Raw genomic sequence first — 23,220 nt, 5'->3', positions numbered from 1 at the left:
GTGCAAATTGCCTGTTTAATGAATTATACCTCTTGATCAGTAAAACACTTTACTATCAGGAGTGCCACCCCTTTTTCAGCCTTGAGGAAGGTAAAAAAATCCCCATAAAATCCAAACCATACCTGTTCTCTTGGGCACACCGAATTCTGCAGCCTTCCTTAGGTATCACCAAGCCCAAATGCATCCTTATCCGACAATTGGTGGGCCCTGTGTGGGGCCAGACATGGGTTCCCGGGTGCATGATAGAATATTTGATCTGCAAGGAGAGGCAGGCCTTCAATACATTCAGCTTCACAGTCATACTGCTAAGAGTTCAGGACTTCATTACATCTCACCCTTGATGATGGGGCAAAAGTGCAATGCCATCTTTTGTTAGACTCTCTGCAACAGTTGTGTTTTCTCACATCCTAAAGGTGTTCAAGACTACAGAAACCATGTCTTAGGGGGCGGATGTGTGTGTGTGTCGTGCATGTCCATGTGTAAAAGTACATATTTTTCATTTTGTTTAAAATAGTATTCATATTTCAACATGAAAACAACTAACTCCTATCTACAATGAGAAAAATACCTTCTTTGGTATCAAAGGCCTTATAGACACTCTTATTTAAAAGAACGGATGACAGAAGAGACACAAGGCCTGTGTTAGCCAGATTGACTGGCTCCTCTCAGAAGACAACTGGGTTGCAAAGGTCACTGTTAGCCTTCACTGGCTATGGGTGCCACAGAAAGCAGTTTTCTCGCTGTTAGCCACACTAGGCATGATGACCTCTCTCATCACTTATATTAACTACGGTCTTTGCAACAACTCAATGAAACAATAGCTTTGCTCATTCCCACAATAGTAGCCTTCTAGAACACTTCCGCATATACTTACACACAAGGCTCTGAATTACAATTATACTAGCACTGTGTTTTCCAACTTTCACATCCTTAATTTTGAAACCTGAAAGTCATTCTCATATAGTCATTATAGGTAGAATGTAATATTTTTTTGGACAAAAAAAAAGACTAATGAAAATTTCAGTCCCACAGAATTATACAATGTCTACATTGGGTCATTCAGCTGAAAATGTGTATTTGATCCACAGTGTATAAATATACTCCATGAGTTAAAGCGGTTAATTTAATGAGACTACTGGCTCACTGAAGTTGTCTTGTACAGGCTCAAAGAAGAGTAATTACAAGAAAATTCAGGTTTGAAAGGACCTATAACCCAACTTCCTGTCTCAAAGCAGTGTTGGCTGTGAGTCAGACCAGATCACTTAGTGCTGAGATTTAGTAAATTACTACTTACTGGTTGTCCCCTGGCAAATAATGACTTACCTACCACAAGCTCCCATCAAACACAAGGCAAATTGGATCAACTAAAGATTCCATAAAAAGGCTTCAGCTAACATAGCTTCTATTTGCTAGGAGTTAAAATTGGGCATATTTTAATGTTAACATCATTGTTTGCCTGAGGTATCATTAAATATACCAAGGTCATCCATTTCTCTATACACATTCCTCAAAATCACCTGCTCCCACCATTAGTAATTTGCAAAAATGAAGAAGTTTGCCAGGTACCTGCCCTCTTCTGCAACCAGTAGCTTCTGGGAATCTTTCCAATAAAGTGCATGTTTTTGGAACACTTTTACAAGCTTTCTCATTTTTCCTTCCTAGTGAAAATAATTGACAGAGCAATGTAAGAGCAATGAACAAATATTTCATTGTTTTCTACTTTGCAGAAGAACAACAAAGATGTCAAAGAGCTGACACTGAAAGGCACAGAAACATTATTAGTCCCATTTTACAGACTGTGAAACAGAAGTCCTCACATGTTGTAATATCAGAGCAGCCTGCAACATCTTTTCTTTTAAATTAGTTGTGAAGAGCAGGCTTTCTACCATTTTTCAAACATGATTTTAAAAATATAATCATTAATCAAAATATAATCACAGAAAAAAAGATGAAAAATGCCACCAATAGCATATCATTTCAACACCAGATTATATTTTTATATAGTTGCTTTTAATATTTTATTTTATGGTACTTTTTCATACGTAGAGTCTTATAAGAAGTTACGGTCATTGCCATAGTTGGGTCTCCCATTGCACAGCCCAGGGACAGATCTGTACTATGCACTACCATGCAAAATGTAGGCAGCCTTGCCAGGAGAGGAGTATTACCTCAACGAAGTCTTAGATGTGCTTAGGGAGAACATGGTTCAGAATAAAGAACTCTTGTTCACAGTCACAGGGGTCTCACACACTATTTTATTAGCTCCCTCCTTCTGCTAATTCAGTGATTACAAAATGGTTCTAGCAAAAACTCTTGCTACTCCTTATTACTTTTTATTAACCTGTGAAAGTGAAATTGGGGAAAGAGATTAAATACAAAATGCTTTACCTTGTTGCCATAAGGTAAACTGGCTCCAATCTCCTTTTTCCCGTAGATTCTCATCCTCAGGCAGGAAGAGGCTTCTTTCTTTATCCATCACAGCAAGTCCCTCATCTCGAATGAGTTTCCAGTTTTTTTCTAAGGACTGTTAAAAGAGCCATGTTACTGCACTGAGAACTTACTGCCTTTGGCTTTTGTATAATTTTTATTTTCCCTGTCATTATTAACTTTTTAAAAAAAATTTAAAAGCACTAAAAAAGTGTTCATCATCATGATCAAGTTGCTTTATATTCAATTCTCTTCTGACACGTTAAGACAGGAAAAACAACTTTCACAATATTCTTCGGACTCAATTACATTTGGATTGTAAATTTTCAATAATTCGCAGCATCTTTGCAAACTAGGTCTAAATTCAACTTGATTTTGATTAGTGTAAGGGCTCTTTAATAGATCATTTTGTATTGCAAGCTAAGAAGAGTACTGATCTTCTAAAAGACAGCAAATGTTACCTGGAAGCACTCCTGTGACTGGAAAACCACTTGCATAACTTGGAATTCCAGTCATTGGCAGACCACGGTATAGAGAGGACAAATGTAAATAGGTCACTTAGGTTAACCAGTTACAATTTAAACCTTCAAAAGGTTTGCAAAGATTCACTTGCACACGTTGACACTATCAAAAAAGATCAAATACATTTTGAAATGTCACGTGATGATTTATGGGCCACTAAAAATCTGTAAGCTGCCTTGTACTTCATACATGAGAAAACCAAAAAGTTGTAGAACTAAAAATTCTGCACTCTGCTGCCTTAGGACATTATATTTGTAAAAATCAGATAGATCATAAAACCTTTTATTCTACTACTAATAAGTCATTTTAACGTTACAGCAATATACCGGAAAAATTCACAGCATAACAATGTACCCGGATAAAAGTGACTTCCATTTCCCAGCTGCTTACTTTGCTCGCTAAACCTTATTTCCAGTGAATAGTTTTCATTTTTCCTTTGTGCTCTTGAACAAAGCACTTCTGCAATACATTTTCAATCAATTTCATACTGAAAATAGGCTAAGGTGTGTTCCACAATACCTCTTTATATGATGTTTAAAGCTGAGTAAAACTCAAAAGTCTGTGAGAGTACGTGATCTAACTGCCCCCTTTTAACCTTAAAACGCCATACGGTTATTAGCCTTCCCCAGTTACACGGTCGCATTTTCCATGTGAGTTTTTTCAATTAAAAGACAAGCTAATCACACAAAAGAAGTTGTAGATTGATCTATCATAAAAGGCTCTGCAAGCCATGGCTTGAACATGCTATCTATAATACAGCAACTTTCTCCTACTAGAACATTTTTAGGTAGGCTAAAACCTATTAAAATTATGATTGCACTTCTGTTATTACAGTACTCTCTTCTTCCTAGTAAATTGTCTTCTCTCTCATCTGTAAAGGGGAAGAGCACTTAAGATTTTTCCTGGTGCCTTCATCTTATTCTCTCCCACTGATGGGCTTCCATAACACTTGTTTAACCATTAACATTGAGTAGAAATGTTTCCTAAAGTATCTTTGGAAAATTGACTTTTCCAAAATGCAGGGTACAAAATAAGACTGAAAATTTCCACCTGATCAAAGATGAATATGGGAACAGTGCATGTACTGATTCAGTGCTACCACATCCACAAAAGGAAATATCACCTCGAGTACCTGATTTTGTACTGGCTGGAGAAGACACAGAAAAGAATAACTTACATTTACCAAAGCCTCAAATTAAGTGATATAGAGCAACAAAACTGGAAAACTTTAAAAGATGTTATAAATGTTTCTTTGCTTCCTCAGACTCTTACTCCCTCATCTGAAGAATGGTAAGAAGAAGCATTCACCCATCCAGACATGATGATGCATGAGGAGTACTGGTGGTCCCAGTTGTTGCAGGCAACAGCTGCTTTATCACCTCTAATCCTTCACACATGCCACATGCTAATCTCCAAAGGTGCATGTTTGTCCTTGCCTTTTAAGATTCCCTCCCTAACATGTTGGATATGAAGTGATATGAATATATATCATTTATTCTGATCTAGCTCTGCAATGGTTTTAGACTGAAATCAAAGGCATCTCTATACTTCTGAAAACTCGGACCTCATCTGTACAAGACACTGACAGTGCCTTAGTAAAGTAAGTAATGGGCAACTCCTAGGAAGAAAGGAAACAGGGAGTTAGAGGAGTTCAAACACGGCTCTGCTTTGATCTTCCTGATTTTACAGACTCTTAGGCATACTTTGATTGGTAAAACCATTAAAACTTAATGACTAAGTCCAAGACTTGGACTTAAAGCTCTTGATCCAAGAGCTAGTATCTACAGAAAAAAGCTAACTATGCTTAGTTATTATGCTCCATAATATGTAGGGATTCAAGTCACCGGTTAGAGCAACAAATTCATATTATATGTGTGCAATATCCTGATTTCAAGTGAAGAATCAGGTGGCAAATAGTATTGACAGGATATGTACTTGTTTACCAGCATCTGATTCCCATAAACCACCACGTTTCTTTTAAACACAGTTCCTAAAAATAATGGAAGTTTTCAGTTGCTTTACATTTTGCAGTAGTGTGGATTTTACTGGCAAAGAAGTTACTATATTTAAAGAGGGATTTCTTTATATGGTTTTATTTTTATGTGCGACTATTATTTTAAAAGAATCCTTACTCTGTGCTGTCAAACCCTTTGAATTGTCATAAATGACACAGGCAGAGATTAGGTGGTTACTACTCCTCGTGTGAGGCATAACTCCTGGCTGCACATCCATTTTAATCTACTGGGCTAGAAAATAAAATCATAGTGAAGACTTCAATCTATGTCATTTTGTTACTGAAGCAGACCAGGAGAGTATTCACAATCAGTTACCATGTTTCTGCTGGAGAATGCCGACCTCCAAGTAAGGGGCATTATTTTAAACCTTTCAAAATAAATTCCTTGCACCCATTCAGTCATTCACAGTGCTTGAACATCAATCAGCATGTCTACACATCAATTCTGATCTTTTTAACACAAGGATCCCCTTAAAACATCCAACCATACTTTAAATGCATATTTCAATTTATTTTCTCCATTAAATATGGATGTTTAGCTATTATTAGCTAAACCACTAAGCACTACAGAAAACGTTACGGATATGTGCTGTTGCCAGCACTTTCATTCTCTTTCTGCACTTTTCTTGCTTCACTTTAAACATTCAATTAATAAAATCTAAGCCATCAGAGAAAACTGACAATACAAGATCTACTTTAATCCATCAGCTATTCACTGTAGTACATTATTGGCAAAGCGTCCTCTGGGTCCTTTCCAAAAGTCAATGGACACAACTTGAGGAAAGGACAAAGTTACCTAGGTCATTACCTACATAAACCTACCAGTTTCAGACTGGTGAAAAGTCTCTAGTATCCAATACCATTGTATCTTTTTTTAGTAGCTTTTAAAAAAGCACCAGAACTGAACAATAATGCTATAGTGAAATTCTACAAAAGGTACCAGAGAATGATGTAATGATTCAGTAAGATGAACCATGGAAAGTTAATTGCCTCAAGAGAGGAGGGTCAGGTTTTCAATGATAAAAGTAAGGTTTCTTTTTAGCTGACCTCAAACAAGAAAGAAAGACCTTCTTCAGTCTGCAGATCCAAAGGCCTGAAATATCGTAGATAAGAAACATGAACAGAAAATTTCTACATAAATAACTTGACACACTCATCCTAATTTAAAGGCTTATGTTTTCTGCTCCCTGAGAAATCAGGTGCCCCTTCCCATTCTTTCAAAAAAAGGTAAGCATTAACAGGCAGTAGTTAAGAGATGTGAAGATCCACTTCCCTTCAGCACAATAGCACTAAACCAGTATTCACCACCACAATATGCATCCCGTTGAGTGTTACCAAAACGCTCTCAGTGCTTTTGTGCATGTGCATGTTTGTTTCTGGTTTGTACTAAAAGAAACCCAAACCCTAAAACACCCTTCTTCCTCAAGACATCCAGGCAAGTGGGTAATAGCCTTGTTCAATCTCACACAGTTGGCCTCAGCCTATCTACCTGGCCTGTCCAGATCCCTCTGTAGAGTCTTCCTATCCTCAAGCAGATCAACGTTCCCTCCCAAATTGGTGTCATCTGCAAACTTACTGAGGGTACACTCGATCCTCTTGTCCAGATCACTGATAAAGATATTGAACAGAACTGCCCCAGACAACAAGCCCTGGGAATGCCACTTGGGACTGGCCACCAACTGGATTTAACTCCATTCACCACAACACTCTGGGCCCCGCCACCCAGCCACTTTTTTACCCAGCAAAGATTATGCTCATCCAAGCCATGAGCAGCCAGTTTCTCCAGAAGAATGCTGTGGGAAGTGGTATCAAAGGCTTTACTAAAGCCTAGGTAGACAACAACCGCAGCATTTCCTTCATCCACTACGTGGGTCACCTTGTCATAGAAGAAGATCAAAGACAGTCAAGCAGGACCTGTCTTTCATATACTCCTACTGACTGGGCCTGATACTGTGGTTATCCTGTATGTGCCATGTTGATGGCACTCAAGATGATCAGATCCATAACCTTCCCCAGCACCAACGTCAGACTGACAGGCTTGTAGTTCTGCGGATCCTTGTTCCAGCCCTTCTTGTGTGCCACATTCGCTAAACTCCAGTCAACTGGGACCTCCCCAGTTAGCCGCAACTGCTGATAAATGATGGAAAGTAGCCTGGTGAGCACTTCTGCCAGCTCCCTCAGTAACCTTGGGTGGATCCCAGCTGTTCACACAGACTTATTTTTGTCTAAGTGGCATAGTGGGCTGCTAACCATTTCCCCATTTCCCCCTTGGACTATGGCAACTTCCTTCTGCTCTCTGTCCCTGTCTTCCAGCTCACGGGGACACATACCCTGAGAACAACCAATCTCACTATTAAAGACCGAGGCAAAGATAGCATTAAGTAACCCAGCCTTTTCCTCATCTTTTGTCACCAAGCTTCCCACCCCACCAATGAATCAAGGATGGAGATTCTCCTTGGCCCTCCTTTAGTTGCTAATATATTTATAGAAGTGTTTTTTATTTCGTTTTACAGCAGTAGTCAGACTAAGCTCCAGTTGGGCTGTGGCCCTTCTAATTTTCTCCCTGCACAACCTTATAACATCATTGTGTTCGTCCTCAGTGTCCTGCTCCTTCTTTCAAAGGCCACAACTCTCCTTTTTATTCCTGAGTTCCAGCCAAAGCTCTCTACTCACCTTGGTTGGTCTTATTCTCCACAGGCTTCTCTTTCGGCACATGGGGTCAGCCTGCTCCTGCACCTACTGCACCTACTTCCTTCTTGAAGAATGTCCAGCCTCCCTGAATTCCTTTACCCTTCAGGGTTGCCTCCCAGGGCACTCTTTTGACCAGTCTCCTAAACAGGCCAAAGTCTGCCCGCTTGAATTCCAAGGAGGTGGTTCTGCTGACCCTTCTCCTTACTTCTCCAAGAATCAAAACCTCTGTCATTTCATGTTACTGACTGCAGCTGTGCTGGTTAATAGAACAAACCACGGAGACCTGCGAGACTGTGGCTGATTCACTGGCTCAGCCGTGAATAAATCCTCAGTTAACACTGGTAAGCTACCAAGGTATTGAAAATAGCTTGTTCACGTTTAACAAGTGGTGAAACACAGAGAGACAGGGTCAGGGCCTCCAATGCTTTTTTCCTTTCATACAGCAGTTTTTAATGTGAAATTCCATCATTGGAATTTGGTAGCACTTCCCACACTGATATAAGAGGAACATAAAGAGAAGAAACACAAAAAAATAACTTCTGATTGGTTTTTGCTGTGTGGAACGTGGAAATAATGTGGTCTTTAACTAAAACATGTACAAAAGTTGGAATATTTAATAAATAAATAAAACCAACTTCTTCAATGATTTTTTCCCACTTTCTGGAGAATGCTACTTCAATTTTTGCTTGATGCATCATATGTTATCAGAAGCAAGCCTGCTTTCATTCAAAATTTCATGTACTTTCTTGAGTTATGGGGGAAACAAACAATACGAATATATTTCCTGATGCATTTAACTTATATTTTGAGTTTATACTTTAACTGTTAATGTTATCTTGAAGAAAGTAAACATCATCCCCCAAATTATGATAACTATGCAAGTAAACTAGCAGCCACAATTTAGTCCAGATTCAATGCATATTGCTCATAAAACAGCTAAAACATATTACAAAAATGATTGAAGAGATACAACTGGATTCCAGAGAGGCAGTTGTACTGTGGAGATCAGCAGTGAATTTCTGTCCTTATTTGTCTTCTGAATGGCTCTTCTATGAACAACACAGGATCCAAACCAAGACCTCTATACATGGTCTGATCCACCATAAAAAAAAAAAAAAGTATCTTCAAGGTGGAGCCTTAGCCATTTTATAACAGGAAAATGAATTCTTTCATTCTTCAAAACCGACCTGTCTCCTCACATCGAGGGTGAAGAGATCATTACCTTCTGTGACTTAGAAGTTTGAATGGTTTACATGTAAGCGATTGTAAATCATCACTGCAGATAGCTCTAAAACATCAATAAGATTATATATTTTCTGTCCTTTTGTTTGGCAAAAGTATGACAAGAAGTTCCCGGGTTTTCCATCACTTTTATGGCAGAAAGTATCTATTTCTACACATACCACAAGAATGAGTTCAACACATGTCCATTTTAAATTCTCCCAAATGCTAGTTCATAAAGCTAATTTCTTTTTTAAGTGACTGAGATTACACTGGAAAAATCAAACTTTAATCTAAATTTCCTAACCTTATTTATGCTGCTGTCAAAACCATAACAAGGAGTAATCTTTTTTCTTTTTTTTTAAATAAACTCATCCTCTCATAGTAGGTGTATTAACATGTTATATAACTAATTATAATGAAACAACTGCTCTCAAGGAATCCATCTCTTGCTAATAAACATTTATGGTTTTAATTATTTGTGCAGAATAATATTGCTAAACCACATACAAATAATTACAACATAGGAAAAAAGATTCTTCGCCCCTTCCATATATCTATATTAGACATTATGAATGGAATTTTAAAAATTAAGCTAAAATAATAAAAGTTACACAATTTTGGAAACACGTGAATAATAACCAGACTACCTGTCTTGCATTAAATAGAAAAGAACTTTAAAAACCCTAAATTCTGTGTTGTTAGTTCTTGCTAAATTCATCACTGGGAGTCTACACTTGTTCCTCTTATGCAATTACAAGCTTCCAAAGAAGTCATCATTACACAAGGGATGATGGACACAGTATTTCCTGACTAATTAAAAATTCACAGCGGGAGTCCCAGACATTACCAAACTTTGCTGTCATTTTGAACTTGAGACATGACAGTTGTCTACCACACAATTTCTGTATTTATTAATAATTTCAGCCATCCTGTCCCCACTCTCAGTTTTGAAAATCTGAGTCCATTTTATACTATCTTAGTTAAATCTTGTGCTCAGACAGTAATTCAGACCACACAGATTAGCTTTTTCTCTGCTTAACACTTCAGATTACAGTTGTTATTTTAAAAAAAAAAAAGAGAATCAAGGTATACAGAAAAAAACTGCCTTACCTTCACCAGTTCCGTATAACCAGTTTCCCTTGCTGTCCACCACGGCTGAGCTTTCAGTCCCTTGACATTGTAGAGGGAGCGCTGCCAAACTGATGCAAAGTGGCCTCTTTGGTACCCAAGTTCATACCACTTGTGTGCCTATAAGATTGCAGTTATTACCAATCAAATTCCTATCAGGCAAGGTCCAACAGGAAAAAAAGTTATATTTTTTTGGGAAGGTCTCTTTGGACGCCAGAGCTATTCTTCTTATGTGATATACTAAAAAACACTTTAGGAAAAAAAAAAGAAAAAAACCCAGACCAAACCAAAAAAAACCCCAAAAAACCCCCCAAAATCCCCAAGCAAACCCCCAAAATCCCAACTAAAAATCCCAAAACAGTTCAGACAGCCAAGTCTGTCCAACCTAACGTTACCAAAATAGGAAAAACTCACAAACATTCACACCAAACATAGGTCAGTAATCATAGAATCACTAGGTTGGAATACACCCATTGGATCATCGAGTCCAATCATTCCTAACAATCCCTAAACTATGCTCCTCAGCACCTCATCCACCCATCCCTTAAACACCTCCAGGGAAGATGACTCAATCACCTCCCTGGGCAGCCTGTTCCAGTGCCCGATGACCCTTTCCATGAAAATATTTTCCTGATGTCCAGCCTGAACCTCACCTGGCAGAGCTTCAGGCCATTCCCTCTTGTCCTGTCCCCTGTCACTTGGGAGAAGAGGCCAGCTCCCTCCTCTCCACAACCTCCTTTCAGGTAGTTGTAGAGAGTAATAAGGTCTCCCCTCAGCCTCCTCTTCTCCAGGCTAAACAACCCCAGCTCTCTCAGCCGCTCCTCGTAAGACTTGTTCTCCAGCCCCCTCACCAGCTTCGTTGCTCTTCTCTGGACACGCTCCAGAGCCTCAACATCCTTCTTGTGGCCCAGAACTGAACACAGTATTCAAGGTGCGGTCTTACCAGTGCTGAGTATAGAGGGAGAATAACCTCCCTGGACCTGCTGGTCATGCCGTTTCTGATACAAGCCAAGATGCCATTGGCCTTCTTAGCCACCTGGGCACACTGCCGGCTCATGTTCAGTCAGCTGTCAACCAACACCCCCAGGTCCTTCTCCTCTAGGCAGCTTTCTAGCCAGACTTCTCCTAGCCCGTAGCACCACATAGGGTTGTTGTTCCCCAATCTAGGCATTGTCCTTGGACTTGGGAGATCCAGTTGTTTGTCATCTTGGCCAACTTTGTTTTTTCTTTATTTCAATTCTCCACCTATGAATTAATGACTGCCTTCTGCTGCCAATGGAGATATTGTGATGACTAACAGTGCTGACTTTGAGAATCTAAATTGTTACATAATTATCTAATACATATGTGCACTTCAGTTTCTTCAAATATTTGTTGCCACACCAGAATTGAGCTGATGCTACTAATTTTTCCTGCCCATTTCCTTTATTTCACATGTTAAAACCTACTAAGGTTAATATCGGACCTTTGCTTGTCTTTCCTTTTCCACTCTCCCTTTCCACAACTTGCTTTACCACTGTACGGCAGCAAAACAAGGTCCTGCAAAGAAGAAAATGGGATGCTTGGAAAGAAAATATCCTGTATAAGTAGCACCATGATGAAATATTCATGGAGAAGGCTACATACAGCTGCCTACTTCCTTTTAGCACTGCTGCTGAAAAACCACCAAAGGATGTAACAGGACAGGTAAGTAGGGAGATAGGAGGTAAGAAGTACAGAGCCGAGCTTCTGCTTCTCACCCAACTCCACCAGAGAGTGGACTGGGGGCCAGAGGGACACAGCTTGGGACAGCTAACCCCAACTGATCAAAGGGATATTGCATACTATATGACAGCATGTTCAGCAATAAAAGCTAGGGGAAGAAGTAAGAGGGGGATGTTCAGAGTTATGGTGTTTGTTTTCCCAAGTTGTTCTTAAGCATCATGGAGCCCTATTTTCCTGGAGATGGTCTGAAACACCTGTCTGCATATGGGATGTAATGAATGAATTCCTTGTTTTGCTTTGCTTGCATGCACGGCTGTTGCTTTACCTACTAATCTGTCTTTCTCTCAATCCACAAGGTTTCACATTTTTACCCTTCCAATTCTCTCCTCCATACCACTTGGGGAAAGTAAGCAAGTGCCTCTGTGGTGCTTAGTTACCATCTGGGGTTAAACTATGACATCTGGACAAGATGAACACTCTTCCTAGTATAATTCTGGTATGGTAATTTCCCTGCATGACTACCTATTTTAGTTGTTATTTCTTTTTCAAAAAGTAATTTCTCCTATTCTAATTCATGAGCATATGACAGTTTTCCATTTATCTGCCCCCATTTGACACGAAGACTAAAACAAAAGACTTATTGAGACAAAACCCACAGTGCTAAGTCTTAAGCCAAAGAAGAAACATTTTATGCATGGGGTCTAACAGAAAGCAAAATATACAATCAAACAAACATCTCAAGGAGAATAATTCATTTCAACTTATTTTTTATGTTTACGTAGAAGCCAGCAAACTAGGAGGAAAACCAAAACCTTTTGGATACAAATCAGCCATAAGAACAGTATGTGACTTACTAAGACTTAGTCTTAGGATTCAGTTACAAAAAAAAAAAGCTCCTAGAAATGCTTAATGTAATGGATTGTCCAGATGTCATCTTAGATACCTTTTATTTCAGATATTATGTAAGCAATAACTTTGTTTGGTTTTGTTTTCAAATTTTTATATCAGTCTCTACATTGTAACCATAGATTATTTATTGAGAATCCATGAATTTTCCTGAAGCTTTTAAAAAATGTACTCTGATCTTCATAACTCTCCTGAAATACAGAGATAAGGCCACAATAAAATATCGCCTTACAGTAGTTATCTAAAGTATGGAAAAGTAGTGTGGATGAACAGAGTAATAGCAGGTCATGTATAAGCTTTCATCTTTTTTCCCTAGAGAATCGTTGCAAAATTGTGCACAGGTCGAAAAAAAAAAACTTACATAATACCTTCAGGTATACCTTCAAATTTTGATGTTATTTTGGTTAAGCCTCTGAAATGGAAGCATTGTGATTTATAACATATGTTCTCCAAGATGTAAGTTGTAACAGCAACGGGATATCAACAGATTGTTCATGCTGGCTGCCTGCATTCATTTGCAATGTCTGGAGTTCCCGCAAATGATAAGGGCAATGAATCACTTGTTTCAGCCATGGACTGATGAGTATGAATGTTGCTGCTCTTTAAGATCCATCAGCTAAAATCACAATGTATAATACTGTTAATCTTTATTAGAAGGATTGCGCTGTGAGGTTGCCTTTGATAGAATGGTGTAGAGTTACGTTGCGTTGCCTTGGTCATCCTTTCCAGTCCTGAGATTCCATGAGAAACCTTTCTTTTGCATGCAGATATAAGTTGTGGAAAGACTAAATAATGACCACTATACTATTCAGGAGAATTATAGTAGTGTAATGTCTTTTCCAAAAAAATAAACTGTTTGAGATGCATTCAGTTTATACATTCTGTATGAATAGCACGTCATTCTACAATACCTTCCACAGTTTTAATTTATCTTTTTGTCAGCTTGGCATTTTATCAAATTACAATCAAAAGTTGGGAAGGGCATACTCAAAACCGTTTCCCTAACACTTACCAAGACCATATTCACAATTCCTAATTTAGCTTTAATAGATGAATATCTACTTTCAATAAACCTTTAGAGACAGCAATTCCACATGTTCCTTAAATATTGACCTGTTTCCTTGCATAAATCTTGAAGTTCAGCAAGTCTAGCAAGGTCAGTGAGAAAAATGTAGCATACCATTGGATTTCCAGTGACAAATGTCACTTCAAAAGTTTAGGTTAGTTCTAAAGCAAAGAATGCTAAGAGACTGTATTGTCATGCCAAGTCTCCTCTATCCAAAAAAGTTCATTTGTCACTGATTAAAACTTTGTCTATAGCAAGTTTGACCATTAATTTCATAAACATTAACATATAGTTATCCTGGGGACCAGGACAATGTACATTAATTAGAGTCTGTAGGGAAGAAATTTTTTACAATGAGGCTGGCAAAATACTGGAACAGATTGCCCAGAGAGGTGATAGATGCCCCATCTCTGAAAACATTCAAGGTCAGGTTGAACAGGGCTCTGAGCAACCTGATCCCATTGAAGATTTCTCTTCTAATTGCAGGGAGGGGTTGGACTAGATGACCTTTAAAGGACCCTTCCAACAAATTATTCTGTGATTCTATGATCTCTAGTCAAACATCATAATGGGACGCTCTAGGCTCAATCATTCAACCCAGAATATTCCACAGAAGCATACAAGGATTTCCTTTTTTGGTTTTCTGTTGAGAAAAGATGACACAGAAAGACAGAGAGAGAGCATGCACATGCAAACAGAGTCTGTGTGCATATGTATACATGTATGTTTAAGTATAGAATGAGGCCAACTAATTCTCACTTGTAAATAAGCTTTCAAGCTCAAAATCTTAATTGGAAGAATATTTTATTGTATTGTCAGAGAATGCAATCTAACTTTAAAAACTTAGATATTGTTATTACATTCAATGTTCCAGATCTACTGTATGTACAATGTATTGTAGAGCAGAAAACAGACTCTGAAAACATCTTCATTGAATTTTTGAAAAATTTTTGGTCCCTCAGTTCAAAAAGCTCTATGCAAGCTTCAAAAGTATAGGTTAGTTCTAAAGCAAAGGGTGCTAAAAGACTGTATTGTCATGCCAGTGGCAGATATTTTGCTTTTGTTCATCTTGACCTCTACACACATATGCTAGATTGTTATTGCAATGAGACTACTCATGTTTTCAACACTGAGCCTAGGCTTAAAAAGGTTTTCTGGATTATTCAGTCCATCACAGTTTTAGACTTTAAAGCAACAACACATTAAATGCATACCTCTTTGTCTCCCATTCTCTGCAAGGCATCACCCAGATGAAAATAAAAGCGTCCATCATCTGTGCCAGGGTCACCAGACTCTAGTCCTTCCTAAGGGAAAAAAAAAAAAGGATAGGAGCTTTAAAAGAGTTCGTTTGATTGCCGTAAATAAGCTGTCAATTCTATGCAAGAGACAGGCTACGAAACGGGCTGTAAAACATGATCACTATGGTAATCTGGGAATTAAATTGAATGAACACAATACTTTATTAAAAAAAGCACTGAGAAATGTTAACAGTTTTCCAAATTCCAAGGCCTCTCCCCTCAGTCTCTCCAAGACAGAGGTGTATTCAGAGCTGGACACTTGCTTCTGACCCTATAGACTTATACACAAGCATTTTAGAAAGATGGATTATGGTTTTATTTTGCAGTAGAACTCCAACAAGTAGCTTAAGCTGTGTTTTGTAATTAATATGCTTCTATCACTTGACACATTTCATACATTTCAATTCTGTTTTTAACTGGTAAAACATTGACTGTCGATGAAAATTAAAAAATACCTTTAGGTAGGGTATGCTCTCTGCTATCTTGTTTTCTGCCTTCAGGATGAAGCCATAATGCACTTTGGCAAAGCCATCACTTGGAGCCAGCCTTAGAACCTGATTGAGAACAAATGAATTAAATAGTCATGTATGAATCTATGCAAACTAACAAACCTGCGCACACATTACTATCTAATGATGCAATGACATTTTCTTACATTACTGACTCAGATAAATTTTTGTCTTGGCTGTACTTTCTTTTTCCCATTTACTTTTGCGCTTCTCCAGAAAAATCTACTACAAGCCAAATTTAAAGTCTCAGAAGTAAAATTATTCCAACTGGAATCTCTGAATTGCATCAATTTTTTGTTGCCTGTCTTTCTCCGCCCTCTCTCTTGAGCATGCTACAACACAGAACTAACACTATTCATTAACACTTAAGTTATCTAACCCAGGTTTGACTAATCTGAAGGAAAGCAGCAGCTGCATTTGAACAAGCCTACATCACAGTCACAGGAAGAGTAAAGTAGAAATATACACAAAATAGTTGAAAATTAGATAGGTTTATATTGGTGGCAAACTGTTCTTGGCAAGAGAAAATGTACTACAGCCGTTAAGCACAGTGAGAACAATTTAGAAACATGCTGTAAAAGAACAGCTGCATCACCTGATGGGACTGCACAAACCCCGGGAACACAAAGGACATTCTCAGCACAACAATGAACTAGAGCACTCTGGAAGAGTTTATGCTTGCTTGGCCAAGAGAAAGTCTTAGACCTTGCATTACCATCTGATTACTGTGTAATGATTCAACGTGCTTTCACAGTAGAAGTTGATGAATAATTATTCTTGTACAGCTGTTTGCTGCACTATTTTACTAACACCACAACCTAGCATGCTAAATTAAGCCACGAGATTTTGTATCCTGAACAAGAGTTAGATAATGTCTGAGTTATAACCTGCTTTAATTTTCAGGAAAGGAAAACCTACATGCAAATGTCCAGAGACTGATATTTCCGAATACTGTGCAAAAGAAAGGCTTGTGTGCACAGGGACAGCTGCAGGAAAGGATCATTGTGTGGGGGAATGTTTCAGGGAAAGGAGGCATGACACTGGCAGATCTGAGTTCTGAAACCCGTACCCGCAACTCCTCAAAGATAATTTAAGTGCATTTTGTCTACCTTAGCCAAGGGGAAAATAAGGGAATGTCTTAGTCTACTTTCCAGCTCTACATTTCTATGATGTATACAGTCAATATTACCTGTAGCTGTACGGAGTATCAATTACATGGTTAAGTTAAACTGTCGTTACACCTCTTCTCTCCTTAAAATAAGGGCAGATGGTCTTTTCAGGACACATCCTCAGTCTGTGAGGATCATCACAAAAGCCTGGCAGTCAGTGGAATTAAAGAGGCTGATACCTGCTGTGTCTAGCATAGCTTCTAAATACAAAACAATTGTCAGATGAGCAATTTCCTTTGCCTAAATCCACTTTTAAAACTACTAAACTTACGCCATGGATAAAATATCTGCATATACTACAGCCATGCTCCCGTGCCTTTTCCAGTCACTGTCAAACCCAATTTTTCAATCAAAATAATTACAGGCAAAACTATAACAAGTCCTCTGGGCCAGTTTCTCTGCTTTCCCAAATCTTATTATGTACAAACAATATCCAAGCAAAACCAAAACCAGTGTAATGTGGGTATAAAATGTTATGAGCTAAAAATAGCAGCATTTCAGTCTTTTTGCAGAAAAGAGCTACTACGAAGGAACAATCAATTTGATAATCTATCTGAAGCCCATTATATGACACATGATTAGCAAGAAGTGAACCCGGCAATTCATAGGAAGGATAAGCTTGATCCCTATTATAAGACTACACTACCACCTTATGAATCTTATGCCTTTTTACCACAGCATTCTGCGTGTAACCATTTTGATCCAAGACTCTGTACCTGCAGGGTAATATAAAATGACTGACAGAAATATTTATTAGTCACATAATTTTGTTATATTTCCTTTAACTATAGGATAAAGCTATCTGATTAATTAAGACAGAAAAGAATTTTCTGAATTACAGTTCATTTAAACTAAGCTGAGTTGCATTAAGGCATGATGTACATTCAGAGCCCCTAAAGAGAAGTGAAGAGATACAATCAGCAGAAATTACACTGGAAGTATTTAATGTAAATTGTATTACTCTGTTGCTGTTGCCACATGCAATATTAATTATGTTTGGAAATAAGTTTTACTAAATGGCTTATAGCCCATTAAATATTAATCATGAATATTGAAATTAACCTCTGGGCCTATCAACGGCTAATTAGCCAGGGCAGAGTACAGTGTTAATGTGGATATTCTGCTTTTGGTACCTGAGATAGCTCAATCAGAGCTGGCCTGTGCATGTCTATATAGTGTTGCAGTGAGACATGCAGACATGTCTCAGCATGGCAGGCAGAAAGAGTGCTATTAGCAGAATAACTGGTCATATAAATCTCTCCTCCACTGCATCTTATCACAATCTGAGGCTCTTTGAAAAAAAAAAAAAAAAAGAAAGCTTGATATTCTACTAGGACTGCTTATAATGTCTTCTTTGAAAATAAAAATAGCTCTGAATTCTACTAGGACTACTTTTAATATTATGTTCCCTTGTCCCTAAGTGTAAAGGAAATAATACCAGGCAAAACTGAAATCCTCTCCTATTAGATGCTCTTTTCCATTTCTGGTTCAGCACAAAATCTGGGAAATGCATAGTAAAGAAGTGTATTTTGTATCAGTTAAGCTACACCAAACTACAGTTGCATACACAAAACTCTTGATCACGTTCAACGCTCATACACATCACTTCTGTTGTTAAAAGAAGAAACATATAATATTTAAGATTTTTCAAATAAAAGCGTGACTAACACTTCAACAGCCGCTACGACAAATTTGGGGAAAATAATTTTAAAACCATTTTTATTAGCGCCCAATTTTTAAATCTGATTATACAAAAAAAGGACAAGAATTGAATAGAAAATAAGTAAACTGGCCATGAAACGTAAAGCAGAAATCTTTGATTCACTAGGATCCCTTGGGCATCTACTGAATCCCTTGGAGATGATGGCTGCTACAGTTAAGTCCAGTCTGGAACAGTATATACTGTAATCCCAAGGACAGACCTTGTGAAGGGTCCAGCTGGTTGTGTGTGCTCAGCCCACGCTTAACACAATCTGACAACACTGACGGAAGATTGAAATGTCATAGCAGAAAGCAAAGGAGGACACCGGTACCTTTTACCCAAGAATCTAGCAGTTTACCAGGAAGTGGGAAATTTGAAGTCTAGATTCTCCTGCAGAGAAGAGTTTTCAACTACTTGTGAACTCCCTCAAGAAGCAGAAACAAGTACCACATCCACAAGAAGTCAGACAACTATTAAGAAAAGAATGGGACCAGAGCAGAATCGGTAAAAAGCTGAGCCTTTAGACAAACAAGGAGTACGTTCTCTTGAGGATGTTTCTTGAACTCTGCTCTCTCTCTTACTATATGTTCATGACTTCTGCATTAAAGAATACTTGAGAAAAATGTATGAATATACTTACAGTGGAAACAAGAACCCCAGATTCATAAATAGTGAGGGCATCTACTGTGCAGCACCGAGTTCATGTTCTTGTCTGTGCTATCGTATGTTTTTCTGTCAAATGACTGATTTGCCCTACACTACTGAGACAGATTTAATAATGGTACAGAAGTTTCCCAGGTTTTTAAAAAAAATCACAGGAGGAGGAGGATGTCTCCTGGAGTCCCCCAAAACCAGTCTTGACAGCTTGCCCCTCTCTTTATTGACTACGCACAGAGCCCAGGCACCTATGGTAGGAGCTCCAAACCATATGCCAATCACTTTCTAAATATGCATTGCAACAGCTGAGCGAAGCACTCAAGAGCAGACCATATGGCCCCTAAGCAATCTGCCCAAAATCATGTGAGAAGCCTCCAGTAAAACCAAGAATAAAAGCAGGTATACATGAGCTTCTCCCCGTTTCTTTGCCCATATCCTTTCTTAAAATTCTTCATGTAAATTTATCCTGAATTACAACAAAGAAAAGATTTACATTAGTGTGTTAGAATTCAGTCTGAGGAATACCCAGAATATGGACAAAACCCACAAAATTTTTAGTAAGAAAAAATACCTTTTAAAAGGGAATTGAGTTTAATTGTTGCTCTTTTACAAGGACAGAACATCACTATGATCTATTCTATTTCAGTGGTTAGTGAACTGCAAAACAGAGTAATTACACTGGAGAATGTCTATGGAAGCATGGAAAACTACTAAAAGCAGACCAGTTCTTATTTTGCATCTGTTTATATTCAGAACGGTATACACTTCTTCTGAAGTATATCACACTCAGTATCAAAGCAATTATACAGCAAACTCATTATTTTCTCTCATTTATAAAAGTATCTGTAATTATTGATATTAAGAAATTCTAACTTGTATATTGTTGGAAGGAAAACACTGAAAAATCGCAAAGAAAAATCTTGCCCCAAAGGAGTACGTTTTCGTTTTTTCAGGTTCCTTGAAGCTTGAGAAAAAGGTTTGGTTAATATATTCTGTCTTTATAGCTGATGTTTCCAATCCTCTGAGAAACTTTGACAGCAACCCCAAAATCATTGAACAGATAAGTTTTACAGAGGGATCTACAAAGGAGCCAGTGTAGCAAAGGAAACACCATTCTGGCAACATCTGAGACTATCAGAAGAGCTTGAGAAAAAAAATGGTATCATCAAGGTTTAGCTCCTGCTTCCAGTCATGTGGTTGAACATCTTCCCTCTCTTGAGGAACCACCTGAGACGAGATACTTTCCTCAGATTACCAGGTGTGGGGGACAGAAAACTAGGCCTTTATTCTCAGAAGGCAGTACTAATCACGCTGACTTGTTCTTAGTCTACATAACCAGCCAATTACTGTACTATGCCTGTACTAAACAAGCACTACAAGAAGTGTGTTAACATCAACAAGACCGTCTCCAATCAGGTGCTGATAGCTTGTGCTCTACCAATGATATCAAGCCCCATATCTGTCAAGACAGTTCCCAGATGTTAACAGGGTTTCTAGATCACAGAAGCAGAGTGTCTATTCCTGGCAGTGAACTTTCCCCAGCTAAAAAACCATATATAAGACAGCAATATAAATCAAATGAACTCTGCACACTACAAACAACATAAAAGAAAACTAGAATTTAGGCTGCCTACAAAAATTATGAAAAAACCGAAGATTAAATAGCTATGTTGAATACTGAACTACTTTACCACGTAGTTAGAGACAGTGCACCTGAAATAGGCTCGCTTCTGCTTTCCAAGTCTTGCAGATAAGTCATCTTTTTTTATACAATGCATCACATCTATATGTGTTGTGTGTGTGTATATATATATATCTGTATATATATATATATATATATACATATCTGTGTGTGTATATATATGTGTATATATATGCCTGGCTACCAGAAGGTATAAGAAATTAAATATCATTAAAAGTATAAAAAACATCTGCATTTCTCTGTCTGTGAGGAAAAGCATGACAGTACCAGGAAACCCAAATTAAAATCAGAAGATAATTAGGAACTGCACTAGAAAACAACTCATATCTATATTAACCAGACATGCAAAACGTTTAATAACTGAAAAAGTTAAAAGCAGGCAATCACTAGAACGAACATATGAATGCAAAAAAACTTTTCCCTTGGCTAGAATGAAATCTCACCTCTTCGTACACTTTCTTGGCATTGCTGTTATCTCCTATCAAGAGGTAACCAACGCCAAGGTCATTCTTGAATGAAGCATCATTGGGAAACAGCTGAACTAATTTCTGTAGAGTAACTAGAGAACCTCTCATGCGACCTGTTTTGATGAAACAAGACTTATTGACAGCTACAGATATGAGTAACAGTACTAAGATGCTTACACAATGTCTAAGAAAACACAAATCAGAGCCAAGTGTTCCACTTTCACTAAAGATCAAGAAGCAGAACTTGAAGAAACCTTTTGCCAACAGGAGCATATTTAGCTGCTTGGTGTCACTGGTGGTGTAGCTGTACAAGGAATATTTCAGGAAATCACTGCAAATGCATATAATGCAGTGTTATGGTAGCCTCTAGTGGAGAATCATTTATAGTGTAGCAGTAATATTTAAGCTTTGATTGCTCTTTCATACATAGATGTCAAAGTGTTCGACAAAACTAGGTAAGCACATTAAAATAAACTTAGTCTTAATTGATTTAAGTAATTAAATGTGTTCCTAGTGTTAAGCAATAATTCCGCTATATTTGCATTAATCATGCTTTACATGCTTAAAATTAAGTATGTCCCTTGACTTCATAGATGAGGTCTTGCTGAGGAACAGCAAGATCAAAACAAATTGATATTAAAATCCAACCCATGGGAACAGAACTCTCCAAAGCTGACTGTGCCTCATACTGTAATCAGCACTTCTTGTACCTCACAGAACTGAGATTTAAGTTTTCGGATGTTATCTCAGAGTTCATTATATTCTTCTCTGTGTTTACTGAAAATTTATTCTAGATATGTTTACTCTGTGTAAGCCATCGATTTCCTCACGATTTCACTCAGCTTCAGCAGAAAAAGAACACTTTCTTCTTTCTCTGTCCATAAAATTTTTTTGACAACCTCCCACCATAGTTTCTCATATCACCTAATGCACTGGTGTCTACAGGCACTATTGTCATACAAGCAATTGTATATACTAATCCCCTAGAAAACACTTAAAGACTTTTAAAATATTTTTCATAAGCATTTAAGAGATTAAGAAAACAAGTCCTACTAGAAATGCAATGGAATTGGCACTTTTAGTCCTTAACGTTCTTTGGAAAGTCTTGCTCACACAACTTCCATAATTTTCACACTATCCTGAAATCTTACCAAGAAACTGCTGTCTGTCTGCTTCTCGTTTCAAGCTCAGTTTTATCAGATCTGAAGGGACATTTGGCAGACTAGCCACTTCATCATAGGTGTTGATGGCTTTCTGCAGCATCTCATTACTTCTCATTTTCTCAGCTAAGTCATCTTCAGACTAGAAAGAATCACAAAACCATTATGGGAACACATAATAATTCATTAGTCTTAAAAATAACTTCATTTTCTTAAAAGAAACTATAAAATTGTTAGACCATGGGAATAATTTCAGAATTATCTTTCACCTATATAATTTTGGCATAAAAATGGAAAACTTATTTGGCTGTGCTTTGTGGTAAGGCTAATTCTTGTTCCCTGCAAACTGTTGGAAATCATAAGTATGAGAAATTTGCACCTAAATTGCATATTAACACAGATTTTTGGTTAAGACTTGTAGAAGTCATAATTTCTGCTTTCAGAAATAAATGAAACCATCCATTTTAAAAATACAGAAGAAACGTAAACCGTTGCCTACAATCATTCATATACTAAGCCTCACATTAACAGCACTACACAGAACAAAACACACCAACAAACATTTTTTTCATATGTTCTGATGTAAATGTACTTACTTTCTTTCTTAGAAAACTAATTAGGAATCAGTTTTATGATCACATACATTGGCAGGATACCTATCCTACAACTCCTTCAGAACTTCAATTTGTTCATCAAGTTCAGGAGCAGACCAAAGGATATAAAAGATCTCTACTGTGAAATTACAGCTTCAGTGAAGACAACGGAAGCTACAACTGATTGAATCTGTGGCATGGCATAGTCATAATTTGTTTCCACAGCTAAAACAAATAATAAATCAGACTATATCTCAAATGCTGGATTTTTAAAGCATTAC

At 37.8% G+C, this 23,220-nt stretch overlaps 1 protein-coding gene across 8 annotated transcripts in view; it reads right to left on the bottom strand.

The window, feature by feature from the left end:
* The window catches only part of ASPH (aspartate beta-hydroxylase), a 113,708-nt gene that overhangs the window by 8,922 nt on the left and 81,566 nt on the right, over window positions 1-23,220 (bottom strand). For all 8 annotated transcript variants that reach the window (XM_054059515.1, XM_054059519.1, XM_054059516.1 and 5 more), the window contains 8 exons: window positions 22,338-22,488; window positions 21,163-21,299; window positions 15,436-15,534; window positions 14,897-14,986; window positions 9,989-10,126; window positions 2,389-2,524; window positions 1,567-1,658; window positions 123-256 (listed from right to left, as the gene is read on the bottom strand). In XM_054059515.1, coding sequence (XP_053915490.1) covers window positions 123-256; window positions 1,567-1,658; window positions 2,389-2,524; window positions 9,989-10,126; window positions 14,897-14,986; window positions 15,436-15,534; window positions 21,163-21,299; window positions 22,338-22,488 — 977 coding nt within the window. The remainder of the gene's footprint in view (window positions 1-122; window positions 257-1,566; window positions 1,659-2,388; window positions 2,525-9,988; window positions 10,127-14,896; window positions 14,987-15,435; window positions 15,535-21,162; window positions 21,300-22,337; window positions 22,489-23,220) is intronic.

Source organism: Cuculus canorus, chromosome 2 (genome assembly GCF_017976375.1).
Source record: "Cuculus canorus isolate bCucCan1 chromosome 2, bCucCan1.pri, whole genome shotgun sequence".
NCBI classification, from domain to species: Eukaryota; Metazoa; Chordata; class Aves; order Cuculiformes; family Cuculidae; genus Cuculus; species Cuculus canorus.
Note: the sequence above shows the minus strand (reverse complement) of the source record. Positions and strands in the feature narration are given on the sequence as shown.